Source organism: Helianthus annuus, chromosome 8 (genome assembly GCF_002127325.2).
Source record: "Helianthus annuus cultivar XRQ/B chromosome 8, HanXRQr2.0-SUNRISE, whole genome shotgun sequence".
Taxonomy (NCBI): domain Eukaryota; kingdom Viridiplantae; phylum Streptophyta; class Magnoliopsida; order Asterales; family Asteraceae; genus Helianthus; species Helianthus annuus.
Genome location: NC_035440.2, coordinates 123,774,297 through 123,790,449, shown reverse-complemented (window position 1 = coordinate 123,790,449; position 16,153 = coordinate 123,774,297). Strand labels below are relative to the sequence as shown.

The 16,153-nt window shown below is 39.0% G+C and overlaps 1 protein-coding gene across 1 annotated transcript; it reads right to left on the bottom strand.

Annotated features, from left to right (window-relative positions):
* Nucleotides 1-1,791: 1,791 nt before the first annotated feature.
* On the bottom strand, nucleotides 1,792-2,946 carry LOC110943238. Its single transcript, XM_022184989.1, has 2 exons — nucleotides 2,445-2,946; nucleotides 1,792-2,375 (listed from the first exon to the last, which is right to left on the bottom strand). Exons 1-2 carry the CDS (start codon nucleotides 2,944-2,946, stop codon nucleotides 1,792-1,794), a joined length of 1,086 nt encoding a protein of 361 aa, XP_022040681.1.
* Nucleotides 2,947-16,153: the final 13,207 nt, after the last annotated feature.

Below are 16,153 nucleotides of genomic sequence, written 5' to 3'. Positions count from 1 at the left end.
TCGACCTAAATGAGTCGGCCTGAGTCAAATCAAGGTCACTAGAGAGGCGGAAACAATCTAGTAACTGTGAATCGGTGTTAGAATGTGAGTAGAAGCAGAGAAATACACTTTAAACTGGTTTTCTATTGATTTTAGACGTTAATACATGCAGAGAATTTGACAGCACTTCGTGAGAGATATCACCAAATCGTATCAAATGGAAAACACAACACCCCTATTTATAGGGAATCCATTTCGCACGAGATGGCAAGTCCATTTCGTACGAAATGGCAAAGTTCATTTCATACGAAATGGCCTAGCAATCTTCATTTCGTGGGAAATGGTACAAAACACAAATAAACTTAACTTTTTACACATTAAACCCTATTACAAGCTACTGAAACAACCTAGACTGATGACGTAGGCGATAGACATTGTGTACCAACAGAGATCTATCTGCCGCTTTTGACAGGAAACGGTAAAGAGCGGCCAATTGCCCATTTAAGGACTGGATTTCTTTAACTGACGTTGGAGGCTTCATGGTGAGAACAGCATCAATCTTGTCAGGGTTGGCTCGTAGGCCTCGTGATCCGACCATGACGCCCAAGAATTTTCCTTCTTCTACCCCAAATGTACACTTTTTAGGGTTTAACTTCATATTGATGCTTCGGACTCGGGTGAATGTTTCGAGTATATCTTTCAACATGGCTGCTTCGTCGTGACTTTTGATCATGATATCGTCAACATATACTTCTAAATTTTGTTCGATCTGATCCTTGAAGGCTTTGTTCATCAGACGCTAGTATTTGCACCAGTGTTTTTCAGGCCGAAGGGCATTTTTGTAAATCAGTAAACTCCTTCATTAGTAACAAAGGCTGTCTTGTCCTCGTCTTCGACTACCATTTGTATCTGATGGTACCCCTTGTATGCGTCTAATAAACATTTTAGCCTTAACGTGGCAACGGAGTTGATTTTTTCATCAATCTCTGGTAATGGAAAACAATCTTTCGGGCACGCATCATTCAAATCGGTGAAATCGATACACATTCTCCACGAGTTGTCCTTTTTTCATACCATAACCGGGTTCGACACCCAGGTTTGATATCGGACCTCTCGGATGATCCCGACATCTAGCAGACTCTTCATGTCTTTGGCAATTGCCTTGGCTCGGTCCGGTGCCATGTGCCTTTTCCTTTGTGCTATCGGCTTGATTGATTCTTTTACGTTCAGATGGTGCTGTGCCATGGATCTAGGGACACCTTGCATATCGGAATGCTTCCATGCAAAAATATCGGTTGAGTTACTCAACAATTCCCATAGGAGCTTCTTTGTTCATTTTGGGAGCTGAGCACCGATAGCCACCTGCTATTCTGGGAATTCTGGGTTAATCGCCCAAAGTTCTGTAGGTACTTCAGATTTTTTGGAACTCGTTTCTGCTGCGTGCCTTACTTCTGCGACGAACGAATTCGATTCCGAAAATATAGTGGCGACCCCTGCTTTGGTGGGGAATTTTATGGCGCCGTGTATTGTTGAACTAATTGCTCCAAGAGCTTGTAAACCGGGCCATCCAAGTATTACGTTATGCGACGAATGAGTACCAACAACCAGGAAGGTTAACTGAACAGTTCTGCTTCTGTCATTATCTTTAAACACGGTCAGAAAGGTGATTTGCCCTATCGGACGAACCACCTCTCCTGAAAAACTTATTAGAGTGGTAGACACCTCGATCAATCTCTTTCTTGTTTGGGGGTTCAGCTACTGAAAACATTGCAAATACATTATCTCAAAGGCGCTTCCTCCGTCTACGTAAATTCATCGGACCAAATGACCTACAATTACGGCCGATATTGTGATCGGTCCGTCTCGAGCATCGTCCGGATCAATCGGAGGAAAATACGTTGGTTGGTGCATCCAAGCTGCCATGCGCTGGTTCGACCGCTTTATCCCCCTTGGTTCGGTAGACCGAATCATGTTGATTCCGGCCTCAGTGTTTGGGTTGTCAGGTGCGGTTGCTGATTTTTTGCCATCTTTTACTTCCTTTATGAGATGGGAGAGTTTTCCGGATCGTACGGCTTTCTCGATTTCTTGTTTTAGCACCCAACACTCGTCGGTCGTATGCCCCTTGTCTCGGTGGTATTCACAATAATTTTTAGAATGTTTATCCGATATAGGCCGCTGCTTTGACGGTGTAGGAAACCGGGTGGTTTCCGTACTAAGGATCTCGCTCGGCGATTTGGTTAATTCGGAGAACGTATTGAAACATATGTTTCTGGTTTGAAAGCTGCTTCGATCAGACTTCTGGTACTGCCTGCGACTTCTATTCCAATTGCTGTTTCTATCCTTTGGTGGTGATGTGTTCCATCTCCATGATGTGGTTCGAGCCTTCGCATTCTTGGCTGTCTGTTCGTTCGGTTATCCATAGGCGCTTTTCCCCGAACGACGGCTCTCGCTCGTTCCATCAGTACCTCCTTGGTTTTTGGGAGGTCTTCGTGGAGCTTCTCTACAAGCTGATTGTTTCGAACTCCGTGACAGAACCCGGAAACACGGAGATGGTCCACTGCCCCACTTATTGAAACGGCCAATAAAATCTTCGACAGACTCTCCATCACGACGTTTTATGTGATGGACCTCAGTGATGTCTTTCTTGCAGCGTCGCTGTTGACAAAAATTTTGCAAAAACATACGCCGGAAGTCTTCAAAATGATCAATCGACCCTTCTTGTAAACCGTCGAACCACACCCTTGCTGACCCGGTGAGAGTCTGAGCAAACATGTGACACCATGCTGGCATGGGCCATTGTTCGACCTTAGTTGCTCCGGCGAATGCGAACATATGATCGTCCGGGTCGGACGTGCCATCATAAAATTTTAACGTTGGGGGCATCTTCAATTTTGCCGGGAGCGGCGCATTAACAATCCTTAACGTGAATTTTAACTGAGAAGTCATAGACGTAGGATGATACGGCATGATTAACTCTTGATATTGAGGGTTTAGACCCACAGATCCCTGGCGAAACAGGTCGTTAAGACCGTTATTTATTGGAGCATTCGTAAGCGAGGAAAATTGTGCAACACATGTTATGGGAGTAGAGATTAGAGGACTTACCATAGATCCAGAGGTGAAAGCTCCGACGGAGACGGGATTAGGCCTGGATAAACACTCTTGAACAAGTTCGTGCGGAGACTCTGCAGCATTTCCTCTCGCTGCTGCTGCTGCTGTAGTTGCCGTAGTAAGTCGGCATTCCGTAAAAGGAAAGCGTTGTCGAAACTAGGCAACGACGTGGCGACTGGAGCAGTAACTGAGAACGTGGTGATAGAGCTCACGATTGCAGAACTTGTAGGTGGAGGTACTGTTGCCGATCCTGCTAAGACTGCTGAAGTGGCAACTGTTGTAGGAACAGCTGTTATAGGTGCAACACTTCCTTCCCAAATGTCGCTATAAGACGGGAAAGTGTTTGTGGAAACAACTGTTGTTGACTCCATAGTTTCGAATGAACAGAATTAACGAAGTGAATTGTGTGAATTCGAGGGGATGGCGCCACTGAAGACTCAAAACCAGTTAGTTCGACCTGGTATGAGTAGAGCTTCAGATGACCTTGACAAGAACCTGCAAGATCACAAGGAAAGAGACACACCGTTAGCCTCATCACAGGGAGGGGGGCCTCTCTGTGACCAAGCTCGGGCGTGAGAATAAGTATTTGTGAGGAGAAAATAGGTCAGGGAGAGAGATAGAGGAGTTTAGAGAGAGAAAGTAGCGATTACCCTTGGTGTGGAGTCTTGGCGGGGTATTTATACTTTTTGGGGATGCTGACATGGCGAGTTAGTTAGGGTCGGACCAGTCGTTGTCATGGTAGTTAAAGTTGTGGGCCCCCAGTTAGTTACGCCGGATTAGGGTACTTGATTGCTCCGTCTATGGCATTAGATGCGACCATTCCTTTAGGCTTTCGGTTCGGCTTTGTGTTCGCTTGTCATTTGGTCCGACCAAGGATGTATCCTCATCAATGAAATTGAATATGTGAATATGAAGATGAGGATGGAAAAGGAAATCTAGCTTAGTGAATTGTTGGGTTTTCTCTTCGGGTCAAATCGAATTGAAATATTTAAAAAAATTGAGTTTTGGATAAATGATGGAAAGTTAATTTGGGGAAAAAGTGTGAAAGATTATAAAGTAATTACAAGAACAACCCTTGAGGAATTTATCTATATGCATAATTAGTTGTTTTCCTAGTATCGTTTGGCTTTCAACTACCTGCTGGCTTGATTTCTACATTACATACGGTAGAAATGGGCATAAAACCTGGACATAGAATGCCTGACTCGGAACCGATTCTTACCCTACCCGAACCGCGGGTACAGACTAGTTCCAAACCCGGCCGAAGAAAAAGGAACTGAATTGGAACTGATTCAACCTCTATCCGGTTAAAACTCGGACCCAAACCGGTTAAAACTCGATAAAAGCCCCGAACGTACCCTAAATTGATTGTTAACTTTGTTTCCAAAATTAGTCCCGTTTCGGTTCTAACAAAAGCCCATTTTTTGCACTTCTAACATGTTTAGATATAGAATTCTTGTCGTTAAAAAAAATCTATATGCACTATTCTTCCACTTAGGAAAATATATAATTGTCTTTTGGTCATTGGTTGGTGTTGTAGCTTAAATATATATATCTTTTTGAAGTTTAAGAAATTTAAACTACATTGAAAAGTTTGATTTACGGTTTAAAATCAAAACTAGTTGAAAAGAATTACCAGAGGGAACCGTGATATTTTGGGTTGCATAATTCTTTATTTTTTAAGTTGTTTTGAAGAAATTAAAACCAAACCAGGCTGTGAGATTTGGGGTTGTACATATTATTAATTATGAGTTTGTTTGAAAACCAAAACTAGTTGAAAAGAATTACCAGAGGGAACCGTGGTATTTTGGGTTGCATAATTTTTTTAGATTTTAAGTTGTTTTGAAGAAGTTAAAACCAAACCAGGCCATGAGATTTTGGGTTGTACATGTTATTAATTATGAGTTTGTTTGAAAACCAAAACTAATTGAAAAGAATTACCAGAGGGAGCCGTGGTATTTTGGGTTGCATAATTCTTTAGATTTTAAGTTGTTTTGAAGAAATTAAAACCTAACCATGCCGTGAGATTTGGGGTTGTTCATATTATGAATTATGAGTTTGTTTGAAATATATCGATACCAAATTGGACCGTCTATCTCTCTTATACGCGATGTTTCTAATCCGTACTTCTCATTGTTTATAAAACTTAACTAGGTTAGCTACTCGTATAAAACACAGACTGCACTAATAACTTTTGTAAATATAGTTCTGAAGTTAGTACATAGAACATTGAATTAAAAAAACAAAATTTTGATTAGAATTAGTACTTATATATCTAAAAATGTAAAAGTAATTTGTAATCTCTAAATATTTATTTTGTATACAACATTTGTTGTTTTATTTATCATACTATAATCTCTATCTAATATTAGTAGTTTAACTTTGTCTCGGTTCTTAACTCTCGGGAATAAATAATAATAAAGTTATTGAAATTAACATATTATGATCGTCATGTTTTAATATATGACGTAAAGTTGTTTTAATATGTGGATTTCGGAAATTTTTATGGTATATGGTTTAATTTCTACAATTTTACATTGAAAGTGTTGGATCATGTGAACCCCGCCAAAAGAACAGATGATAGAAATCCAAAATAATCTGCAATCATCTGATCATTAATAACAGTGCCTTGAAGATCATACTCCTCACAATGACAAAGGCATCAACATCTGCTACAACCAAAGGTCTGCTGGAACTAAAGTCTGCTGATTCAAAGGTCTGCCAAAGTAAACCACTGATGAAGACAAAGTCTGCTGATAGCAAAGGTATGATCACCCTCTGTTTGAAAAAGACAAAGTCTGATAAAGAAAGGTCTGCTGAGGCTCAATAGATGATAAGACTCAACTGATGATGAATCAACATATGTTGTATATCAGAGTTTCCAATATAACAGTGTTTTAGTATTAGCAAATGTTAGAGGTTGTTAGAAGTTGTTAGATGTCATTGTCTAGGTGACGTCAACATTAGATTCCTCAGCGGTTTGATTGTACTATAATAAATAGAACAGTGCATGTACTGTTAATTATCACTTCTCCTTGACATTTTGTACGAGCAAATCATAGTGATCTTAGGCTGGGGGGGAGTTTGTAATTCATGCAAACGTGAACTATTGTATCTTACAATCTTTCTATTAAAGTATCATGATGAAAGCAAATCTTCCATTGTTTGTGATTGAAAGTTTATTATCATTCCGCTGCATTATTTCCATTTTTGTTATCTTCTTACATCATTCATCTTAAACATTCACAAACAATTCAAACTCGGATCCTAACAATTGGTATTAGAGCTTGGCCAATTAAATTCGATTTAATAATCAACTTGATATAAAAGATCAGCTCATTTCACTGATATCGCTTGTTCGTAGAAATTAAAAAAACAGGGTAAAAAGTTTATTCACGTTCAAAGTAGTTTAAACAAAAACTTTGTAAAACAATCAAAATGTCTCAAAACACACAACATCCGTATAACACTGGTACCATGTATAAACCACCGATTCTTGTCAGATCGGAGTATGTAACACCCCAAAACTCGAATGTTTACCTTCGCCATATGTGTAACGCATCAAAACTTGAATGTTTATATTTGCCATATGTTCTATATGATAAAACATGAAATAAATTGACTAGGTTATTTAACCTAGTTAAATTAATTAGTCAAAACAAGTAAGAAATGAACTTGGTGGCAATTGTGAAGGTATGACAAAGTAGATGGACCAAAAGTAACTAATGAGCTAAATTTATAAAAATTCTACAATTATGTTTGTGGGGGTGCATATGTCGACATTTTACACACACAAATGTGTGAAGAAGAGAGCTCTTATGTGAAGCAAATTGATGCGTGTCGAGTGTGATATATTTTTATTAATATTTTAAGCCATTTTTAACACTTTAGTTAAGTTTTAAATTTATAAAACACGATATTCTACTAACACTAAACATACATATGGGCAAGTGCACCCATCGTGAGCGTAGTATAGCGTTGGTAAGATACCCAGGTCGTCCAAGGACACAAGAGCTTTTAGTACCGGGTTATCCTAAACGTCTAATCAAATCAAAAGTTTAGAAAAGGTTTTAAACATGAAAATAAAAACTAAAAATGCTGAAAAATAAAATAAAATAAAAACAGATAGACAAGATGAATCACTTGGATCCGACTCGCCTTTAATATAACCTTTGATTATTTCCGCACTTTTGCACTTTTTAAGAGATTATCTTAGTTATAGTAGTAGGCCCCTCTTTTGAAGGTGACGTTACCCTCAACCCAATGGTTTGAGTCAGCAAGGATACAATCCCAAAGGGTCGGAATATTGAAAGATAATTAACTATGTTATTAATGCATAATGTGGTAGGCCCCTCTTTTAAAGGTGACGTTACGCTCGGCTAAGTGGTTTGAGTCAGCAGGGATACAATCCCAAGTAGCCGGGTTAATGTATTAATAGTAGTTTACATATAAGGGGATCAAGCTATTCGCACCCCCGCCATCCAATACCAGTGGGTATTGAAGGAGGTCTTTGTAAGCTTGACCCAGGTCCTTGCAGGATCTATACATTAAACAAGGCAACAACCTTACCAAACCATTCCCTTAACCCCCGACCAGGTAGCCAACATGTCTCTATATAGACCGTAGAGATATGAATGGTGAAAATCTTTTATTTTATATAGATAATAAAATAATGCCAAGACACCACGGACATATGATAAGGAAGTTTCACCTTCAACATAAGAAACTAGTTATTAAAGTCATTAATACAAAACCAAATAAGCATTGCGAAAAGATTAAAAATCAAAAGTATTACATTAAATGCTTGTCTTCACCAAGTGATGTAAGAGACTTAGGCAAACATGGCCTTTGATTGTCAAGAACTCTTACTATCAATCTTGGATCCCGAGACTACTACACACACTCTAAGATGGATGATGGATGATGGTGGTGGGGTGTGGGTGTTGTAATGGTGGTGGAGTGTGGGTGAAGTGGGAGAGAGGTGGTTTGCCAAGGGATGCCTTTGAAGTGAACCAATCACCTCTATTTATAGCCTGCACAGAAGCCCGGACACGGCCCCGTGTCCATTGGACACGGCCCAGTGGCCATCCTCTTTCTCTTTCTTCATTAATTACAATTTTTCTGTATTAGCTCCACACGCCCCCGTGTTGGCTGGGCAAGGCCCCGTGTGCAGAAGCGTATCTGTACTATCTAGATTTGCAAGATTCTGCGAATCTTAGCATTGACCACGGCCTGTGTTGAGCTGGGCACGCCCCCGTGCTGGGAATAGAAGTTTCTACAGCTTTGTCTTTTCTGCAGGTACCTGGCCACGCCCCCATGTCCGCTGGGCATGGGGCCGTGGTCAGCCTTCTGTTTCTTTGTTTTTGCTTGTGAAGATGCTGTCGAGGGGTCGGGCATGCCACGTTTATTCCTTTTCTTGTATTTATGTTAGTTTTTTGCTGGATATTTGTTTCTTTTGTTCATTTACGCTCAATTGGTCTTGAAAATACAAAAGGAAGACAAAAGCCTACTTTTTCCAACATTAGTAATTAAAAAGGGTTAGTTTTATGCCTCATTTGATGTAATTTATATTTTGCATTTTACACACATCAAATACCCCCACACTTGAATCTTTGCTTATCATCAAGCAAAACTCTTTATTATGTTGCTTTACACACCAAATGGAATGGGTAGAAGAGAAGTTTTGGGCTTGTCTTGAGTGTCGGGAATCCAAGATCTTTATTGGGTTTTATTTTTATGCTATTTACAATCCTATTCGTTATGATTTATTTAGAACGTTTCATAAGAGAAATTACTTATTAGGGCATAACATGCCTCTTTAAAATTCTATTTATATACAAGTTCACATATCTCACGGGAGAGCACTCAACACTCGGCCGAAGATGTATTTTTGTGAAACACTCGAAACCGGCATGGAACTTATTTCTACCATATGCTTGCCAAGCAATCAATCCTCCTCCTTTTTAACTATAAACCTTTGTAAATATGAAGAGGACTAGGGGAAGGGTTAGGCTTGGGTTAAAGGTAGGTGATTTTGGGTTAGTGGTTAGTAAAAAGGGCTAAAAGCGTAAAAAGCGTCGGTTGTCGTAAAACTTTTTATTTTTGTGACTTTTATTCAAACTAAGCATTTTCAAACAAAGTTTCTTTTGAGGAACTTGTTTGTTTATTGCTAGACTTCAATATACATATATATATGTATATATATATTTGATAAGGAATGTCACAAGAAAACCGAGCTTTTTACTAAAATAAAGGGTTTAAAATAAAAAGGTTTTCGTGGGTAAAGGGTGTTTGCTTTGTGGGGTTAGAAATGAAAAGGTTTAGGCTCAAAGGGGTTAACTAGGGAGATTTTGGGTAGGTTAAAAGAAAAAGAAAAATAATGGTGTTGAAAAGAAAATGGGTTAGTCCTAATGCCTCCATCATTTACTTACTTGGGTTTAAGTTGGTAAGGACCGGGAATGTTGTCACCCCCCCAAAATCCACCATGCGGAGTACCGCCGCTTGGAGGCGTGACATGACCAGGATCGAGCCACCAATCATACTGAACAACGTATTTAAGTAAATAAAGCCAACCACAATATGATTGGTGACCAAAAGCTAGTTAACCAAGTTTTAAATTAAACAGCGGAAGCATAAACGTAAAGTCCAAAACATAAGTCCATAGTTTATAAGTTTAAAGTTCAAAGTGTAAGTTTAATCAGTTCATGAGGATTTAAATATTAAGCATGGAACATAACAGTCTGTACTCCACAACGACTCCTTCCTCGTGGATGTGGGTGTTGTAATGGTGGTGGAGTGTGGGTGTAGTGGGAGAGAGGTGGTTTGCCAAGGGATGCCTTTGAAGTGAACCAAGCACCTCTATTTATAGCCTGCACAGAAGCCCGGACACGGCCCCGTGTCCATTGGACACGGCCCAGTAGCCATCCTCTTTCTCTTTCTTCATTAATTACAATTTTTCTGTATTAGCTCCACACTCCCCCGTGTTGGCTGGGCAAGGCCCCGTGTGTAGAAGCGTATCTGTACTATCTAGATTTGCAAGATTCTGCGAATCTTAGCGTTGACCATGGCCTGTGTTGAGCTGGGCACGCCCCCGTGCTGGGAATAGAAGTTTCTACAGCTTTGTCTTTTCTGCAGGTACCTGGCCACGCCCCCATGTCCGCTGGGCATGGGGCCGTGGTCAGCCTTCTGTTTCTTTGTTTTTGCTTGTGAAGATGCTGTCGAGGGGTCGGGCATGCCACGTTTATTCCTTTTCTTGTATTTATGTTAGTTTTTTGCTGCATATTTGTTTCTTTTGTTCATTTACGCTCAATTGGTCATGAAAATACAAAAGGAAGACAAAAGCCTACTTTTTCCAACATTAGTAATTAAAAAGGGTTAGTTTTATGCCTCATTTGATGTAATTTATATTTTTCATTTTACACACATCAAATACCCCCACACTTGAATCTTTGCTTTTCATCAAGTAAAACTCTTTATTATGTTGCTTTACACACCAAATGGAATGGGTAGAAGAGAAGTTTTGGGCTTGTCTTGAGTGTCGGGAATCCAAGATCTTTATTGGGTTTTATTTTTATGCTATTTACAATCCTATTCGTTATGATTTATTTAGAACGTTTCATAAGAGAAATTACTTATTTGGGCATAACATACCTCTTTAAAATTCTATTTATATACAAGTTCACATATCTCACGGGAGATCACTCAACACTCGGCCGAAGATGTATTTTTGTGAAACACTCGAAACCGGCATGGAACTTATTTCTACCATATGCTTGCCAAGCAATCAATCCTCCTCCTTTTTAACTATAAACCTTTGTAAATATCAAGAGGACTTGGGGAAGGGTTAGGCTTGGGTTAAAGGTAGGTGATTTTGGGTTAGTGGTTAGTAAAAAGGGCTAAAAGCGTAAAAAGCGTCGGTTGTCGTAAAACTTTTTGTTTTTGTGACTTTTATTCAAACTAAGCATTTTCAAACAAAGTTTCTTTTGAGGAACTTGTTTGTTTATTGCTAGATTTCAATATACATATATATATGTATATATATATATTTGATAAGGAATGTCACAAGAAAACCGAGCTTTTTACTAAAATAAAGGGTTTAAAATAAAAAGGTTTTGGTGGGTAAAGGGTGTTTGCTTTGTGGGGTTAGAAATGAAAAGGTTTAGGCTCAAAGGGGTTAACTATGGGGATTTTGGGTAGGTTAATAGAAAAGGAAAAATAATGGTGTTGAAAAGAAAATGGGTTAGTCCTAATGCCTCCATCATTTACTTACTTGGGTTTAAGTTGGTAAGGACCGGGAATGTTGTCACACCCCCAAAATCCACCATGTGGAGTACCGCCGCTTGGAGGCGTGACATGACCAGGATCGAGCCACCAATCATACTGAACAACGTATTTAAGTAAATAAAGCCAACCACAATACGATTGGTGAGCAAAAGCTAGTTAACCAAGTTTTAAATTAAACAGCGGAAGCATAAACGTAAAGTCCAAAACATAAGTCCATAGTTTATAAGTTTAAAGTTCAAAGTGTAAGTTTAATCAGTTCATGAGGATTTAAATATTAAGCATGGAACATAACAGTCCGTACTCCACAACGACTCCTTCCTCGTGCAAGCTCCAAGCATTTAACGACCTGTAAGGCATGTAACAACGAGTCAACAACAAAGTTGAGTGAGTTCACGGTTGGTTGATTTGTTTTAATTTGTTTCTGAAAACGTTGTTTGTCTTTCGTTGGCATAATTGTCGTGGGGTTACCCCGTAGTTGAAAGAAAATTTAACCAGTTCATTCTTTATTACCCAAACATGTCTATGATTAGTGGGGGCTTCCCCATGTGAACTACTAGACCGTATGATATCGACTACTACGCAAGTAAGTTGTGCCCTACATTAGTGTCTATCATCACTGATGGTTTGCCATAGTCCATTAGTACACGCCCGTCCGACTGGCACGGTGTGAGGTTTGTTAAACCTAATAGCGCTATTAACTAATGACCCGCTCGCCATTGGCCTCAGCGATTAAGTCGATATAAAATGAGGGACTTATGATAGAGTTTTGTCTAGTAAGTTTAAGGTTGTTGTCCTACACAAGGAGGACGAACGTACGTAGTTCTCCCAAAGAGAATACGCAGGATTAATACTGGCATCCTACCCGAGGAGGATGGCCGTACATATCCTACCTAAGTAAGATATGTAGATTCCGTTTTAATTCTTTAACCCATTCCCAAACCACCCGGAATCGCAAGCCTTAGAAAGTGTGTGAACTCACCTCGGTTTGCTCGGTTAGATTCTCAAATATAGCTAATAGTCAAAGTCGGTCAGTCACGTCCTAGTAGGATTACCACTTAGTTTATTAGTGACTTCAAATAGGCACAAAATTCCTACACGCATCTAACACATAACATGTATCACTTTAACAACTTATGCCCTATAAACTCCCCACCTATTCCCGTTCACAATTAAACATACGACATTGCACATAACACTCTTATTGATACATAACATGTTAGATCATTCACAGATAACATATTAGTCATTTAGACACGCAAATCACTACTTATGTCGTTTCAACTTAATTATCCGAAACTGGGCTGTTTTCGAGCATTTTAATAAAATAGTTATCTTATTTAAAAGATTCCCAACATTTTACAGAAGATGCTAAACGATCCAATATTATTGTGTAAAAATCTCGGGATCTAATTCATCACCAATATTTTAATAAAAATCATTTTCCGGACTGCAATCAGATTCATTATTTTCTGACTACAGCCCACGGAATAATTCACTAAACATTCATTGTAAGTCGGATTGACGAAATTCCAGTGGGACAATTATTACGACATCAGTATCCATCTACAGTACCAGATTCATGACCCAACTCTACACAGAACTCAAGTTACGACAGAAAACAGAACGTATATTTTTAGCAGAAAAATGCAGCTCTAGCTGCTGTTACGGAATGACACTTTAAAAATAGTAAACGAAGTCCAAAAATTACGATTCCGGTGCCATTAGAACCGCATTTCATAGTCCATAAATCTAGACTTCAGAAAATACATTTTTCTTTAAGTTATGGTCCTGTTACAGCCAGTTAAAGGCGGCTGGAAATGCAGATCAGCAAGCTATTTTCAGTCTTTTAACATTATGAAGTGTGTTCGATTGATTCCGTTAACATGTTTAGTGATCACAACAACATCAAACATCAAACATCAATACTAAAAAGTAACTCAGCAAGAAATCAGAAAGAATCATAACAACATCATTCTAACATCATTTCATCACTAGACTAGTTTATGTTCAAGACTTGTTTAAGGTTCTTTAGAGTTTCATGGATTCTCATCATCAAATAACTATTAACCACTTAAATAACATGAAAAATGAACGGATCTAAGTTCTTACCACTAGCTCAAGGCTAGGGGAGTTCGAGTGTAGAAAAGTGGTGGTTAAAAGAAGATGGGAGTGGTCCTTCAACTTCCGAACACACCAAGCTTGTTTGTATGATCACTAACACCCTTGGAAGTATGTAGATTGCATGAATGAGCTTGGATGATGATGATGGTGGGTGTGGTGGCTCACGGCCGAACTAGAGGGAGGAGGAAGAGAGAAGTTTGAGTGTGGAATGTGTTGTGGGTGATGAAGAATGATAGTCTTGAGGTTATATAAAAAAATCCACCAACATCCTTTTATCCATTAGTTTTAGTGTTCCCTAAGTACCATACATACATATTAAACTAATCAAGAAATCAAGTGGGTGTCCTTCTTGTCTCCTAACCGGTTTGGGGGAAGGGGTTTGGTTTAGTTGGGATGCAATGGAAATTAGTTTAACTAGTTAGAAGTTTAGGTGATGTAGTTGGTGGTTTAAGTGTTATGTAATATATAGTGTGTTAGGGTGTTCGGGGACCCTAACTAGCTTAGAAAAATAAAAACAATGCTTCTAGCATTATTTTGGTGTTCCGTGTAATGTCCGGTTATTCGGTTGGGTGCCGGTTCGTTAAAGTGCTTAATTAATCCGTAAAGTGTCTTATATATATATTTTTATAATACTTTTAATTTTTAACACTGAGAGAAACACACAAGACTATTTAGTAACTTTTCTGTATACTATTGTACCAAGCTCGTTCTCCATGTTTACGTTCTGCATAATACTCGCTGGATTTTGAGATGCTGTCATTCCTCCTCCAAAAAACATGTTATAAAATTCTTGGTTCTCCATTTTAAACGATGAAAACAGTTTCAAAAAATTTTCTAAGTTTTTGGAAAATTAATTTTCAAACGAAATGACTTCTCACACGATTTGGACTTTCAAACGGAATGGATCCTCAAACGAAATGGACTTCAGACGATTTGACGTTTCAAACGAAATGACAGTTTCAAGCAAAATGGAATGCCAATTCGTGCGAAATGAACAGACAATTTGGATTTTCAAGCGAAATGGTCCAATTCGTGTGAATTGGACAAAATTTTCAAGCGAAATGCTAAAAATTCACACGAAATGGTTCATTTCGTACGGATTGAACACAATTTTCACATGAAATGATTCATTTTCATACGAAATGATGTTTTTGAGAGTTTTTGATCAGTTTTAGTCCGAATTAAGGTCTGTAACTTTGAAGGTTTGATTAAAATGGTGTTTTACACGTTATATCTAAAGATCAGTCCATTTTGTCCGTAAATTCGTTCAAAAATCCAAGAATGAGTAGAAGTAGAGAGTTCTAAACCATTCAAAGCACTGATTCAGTCGATTTGACTCATCCTGAGCTCTGATACCTCTTGTAGGATTGATATTCGACCTAAATGAGTCGGCCTGAGTCAAATCAAGGTCACTAGAGAGGCGGAAACAATCTAGTAACTGTGAATCGGTGTTAGAATGTGAGTAGAAGCAGAGAAATACACTTTAAACTGGTTTTCTATTGATTTTAGACGTTAATACATGCAGAGAATTTGACAGCACTTCGTGAGAGATATCACCAAATCGTATCAAATGGAAAACACAACACCCCTATTTATAGGGAATCCATTTCGCACGAGATGGCAAGTCCATTTCGTACGAAATGGCAAAGTTCATTTCATACGAAATGGCCTAGCAATCTTCATTTCGTGGGAAATGGTACAAAACACAAATAAACTTAACTTTTTACACATTAAACCCTATTACAAGCTACTGAAACAACCTAGACTGATGACGTAGGCGATAGACATTGTGTACCAACAGAGATCTATCTGCCGCTTTTGACAGGAAACGGTAAAGAGCGGCCAATTGCCCATTTAAGGACTGGATTTCTTTAACTGACGTTGGAGGCTTCATGGTGAGAACAGCATCAATCTTGTCAGGGTTGGCTCGTAGGCCTCGTGATCCGACCATGACGCCCAAGAATTTTCCTTCTTCTACCCCAAATGTACACTTTTTAGGGTTTAACTTCATATTGATGCTTCGGACTCGGGTGAATGTTTCGAGTATATCTTTCAACATGGCTGCTTCGTCGTGACTTTTGATCATGATATCGTCAACATATACTTCTAAATTTTGTTCGATCTGATCCTTGAAGGCTTTGTTCATCAGACGCTAGTATGTTGCACCAGTGTTTTTCAGGCCGAAGGGCATTTTTGTAAATCAGTAAACTCCTTCATTAGTAACAAAGGCTGTCTTGTCCTCGTCTTCGACTACCATTTGTATCTGATGGTACCCCTTGTATGCGTCTAATAAACATTTTAGCCTTAACGTGGCAACGGAGTTGATTTTTTCATCAATCTCTGGTAATGGAAAACAATCTTTCGGGCACGCATCATTCAAATCGGTGAAATCGATACACATTCTCCACGAGTTGTCCTTTTTTCATACCATAACCGGGTTCGACACCCAGGTTTGATATCGGACCTCTCGGATGATCCCGACATCTAGCAGACTCTTCATGTCTTTGGCAATTGCCTTGGCTCGGTCCGGTGCCATGTGCCTTTTCCTTTGTGCTATCGGCTTGATTGATTCTTTTACGTTCAGATGGTGCTGTGCCATGGATCTAGGGACACCTTGCATATCGGAATGCTTCCATGCAAAAATATCGGTTGAGTTACT

What these genes read in the sequence shown, in the direction of transcription:
- LOC110943238 (XM_022184989.1), bottom strand. Translation starts at nt 2,946, where the DNA reads ATGCCGTATCATCCTACGTCTATGACTTCTCAGTTAAAATTCACGTTA. An exon ending in ACCTCCCAAAAACCAAGGAG is followed by an intron (nt 2,376 to 2,444) that starts GTACTGATGGAA and finishes ACGAACAGACAG; the next exon opens with CCAAGAATGCGAAGGCTCGA.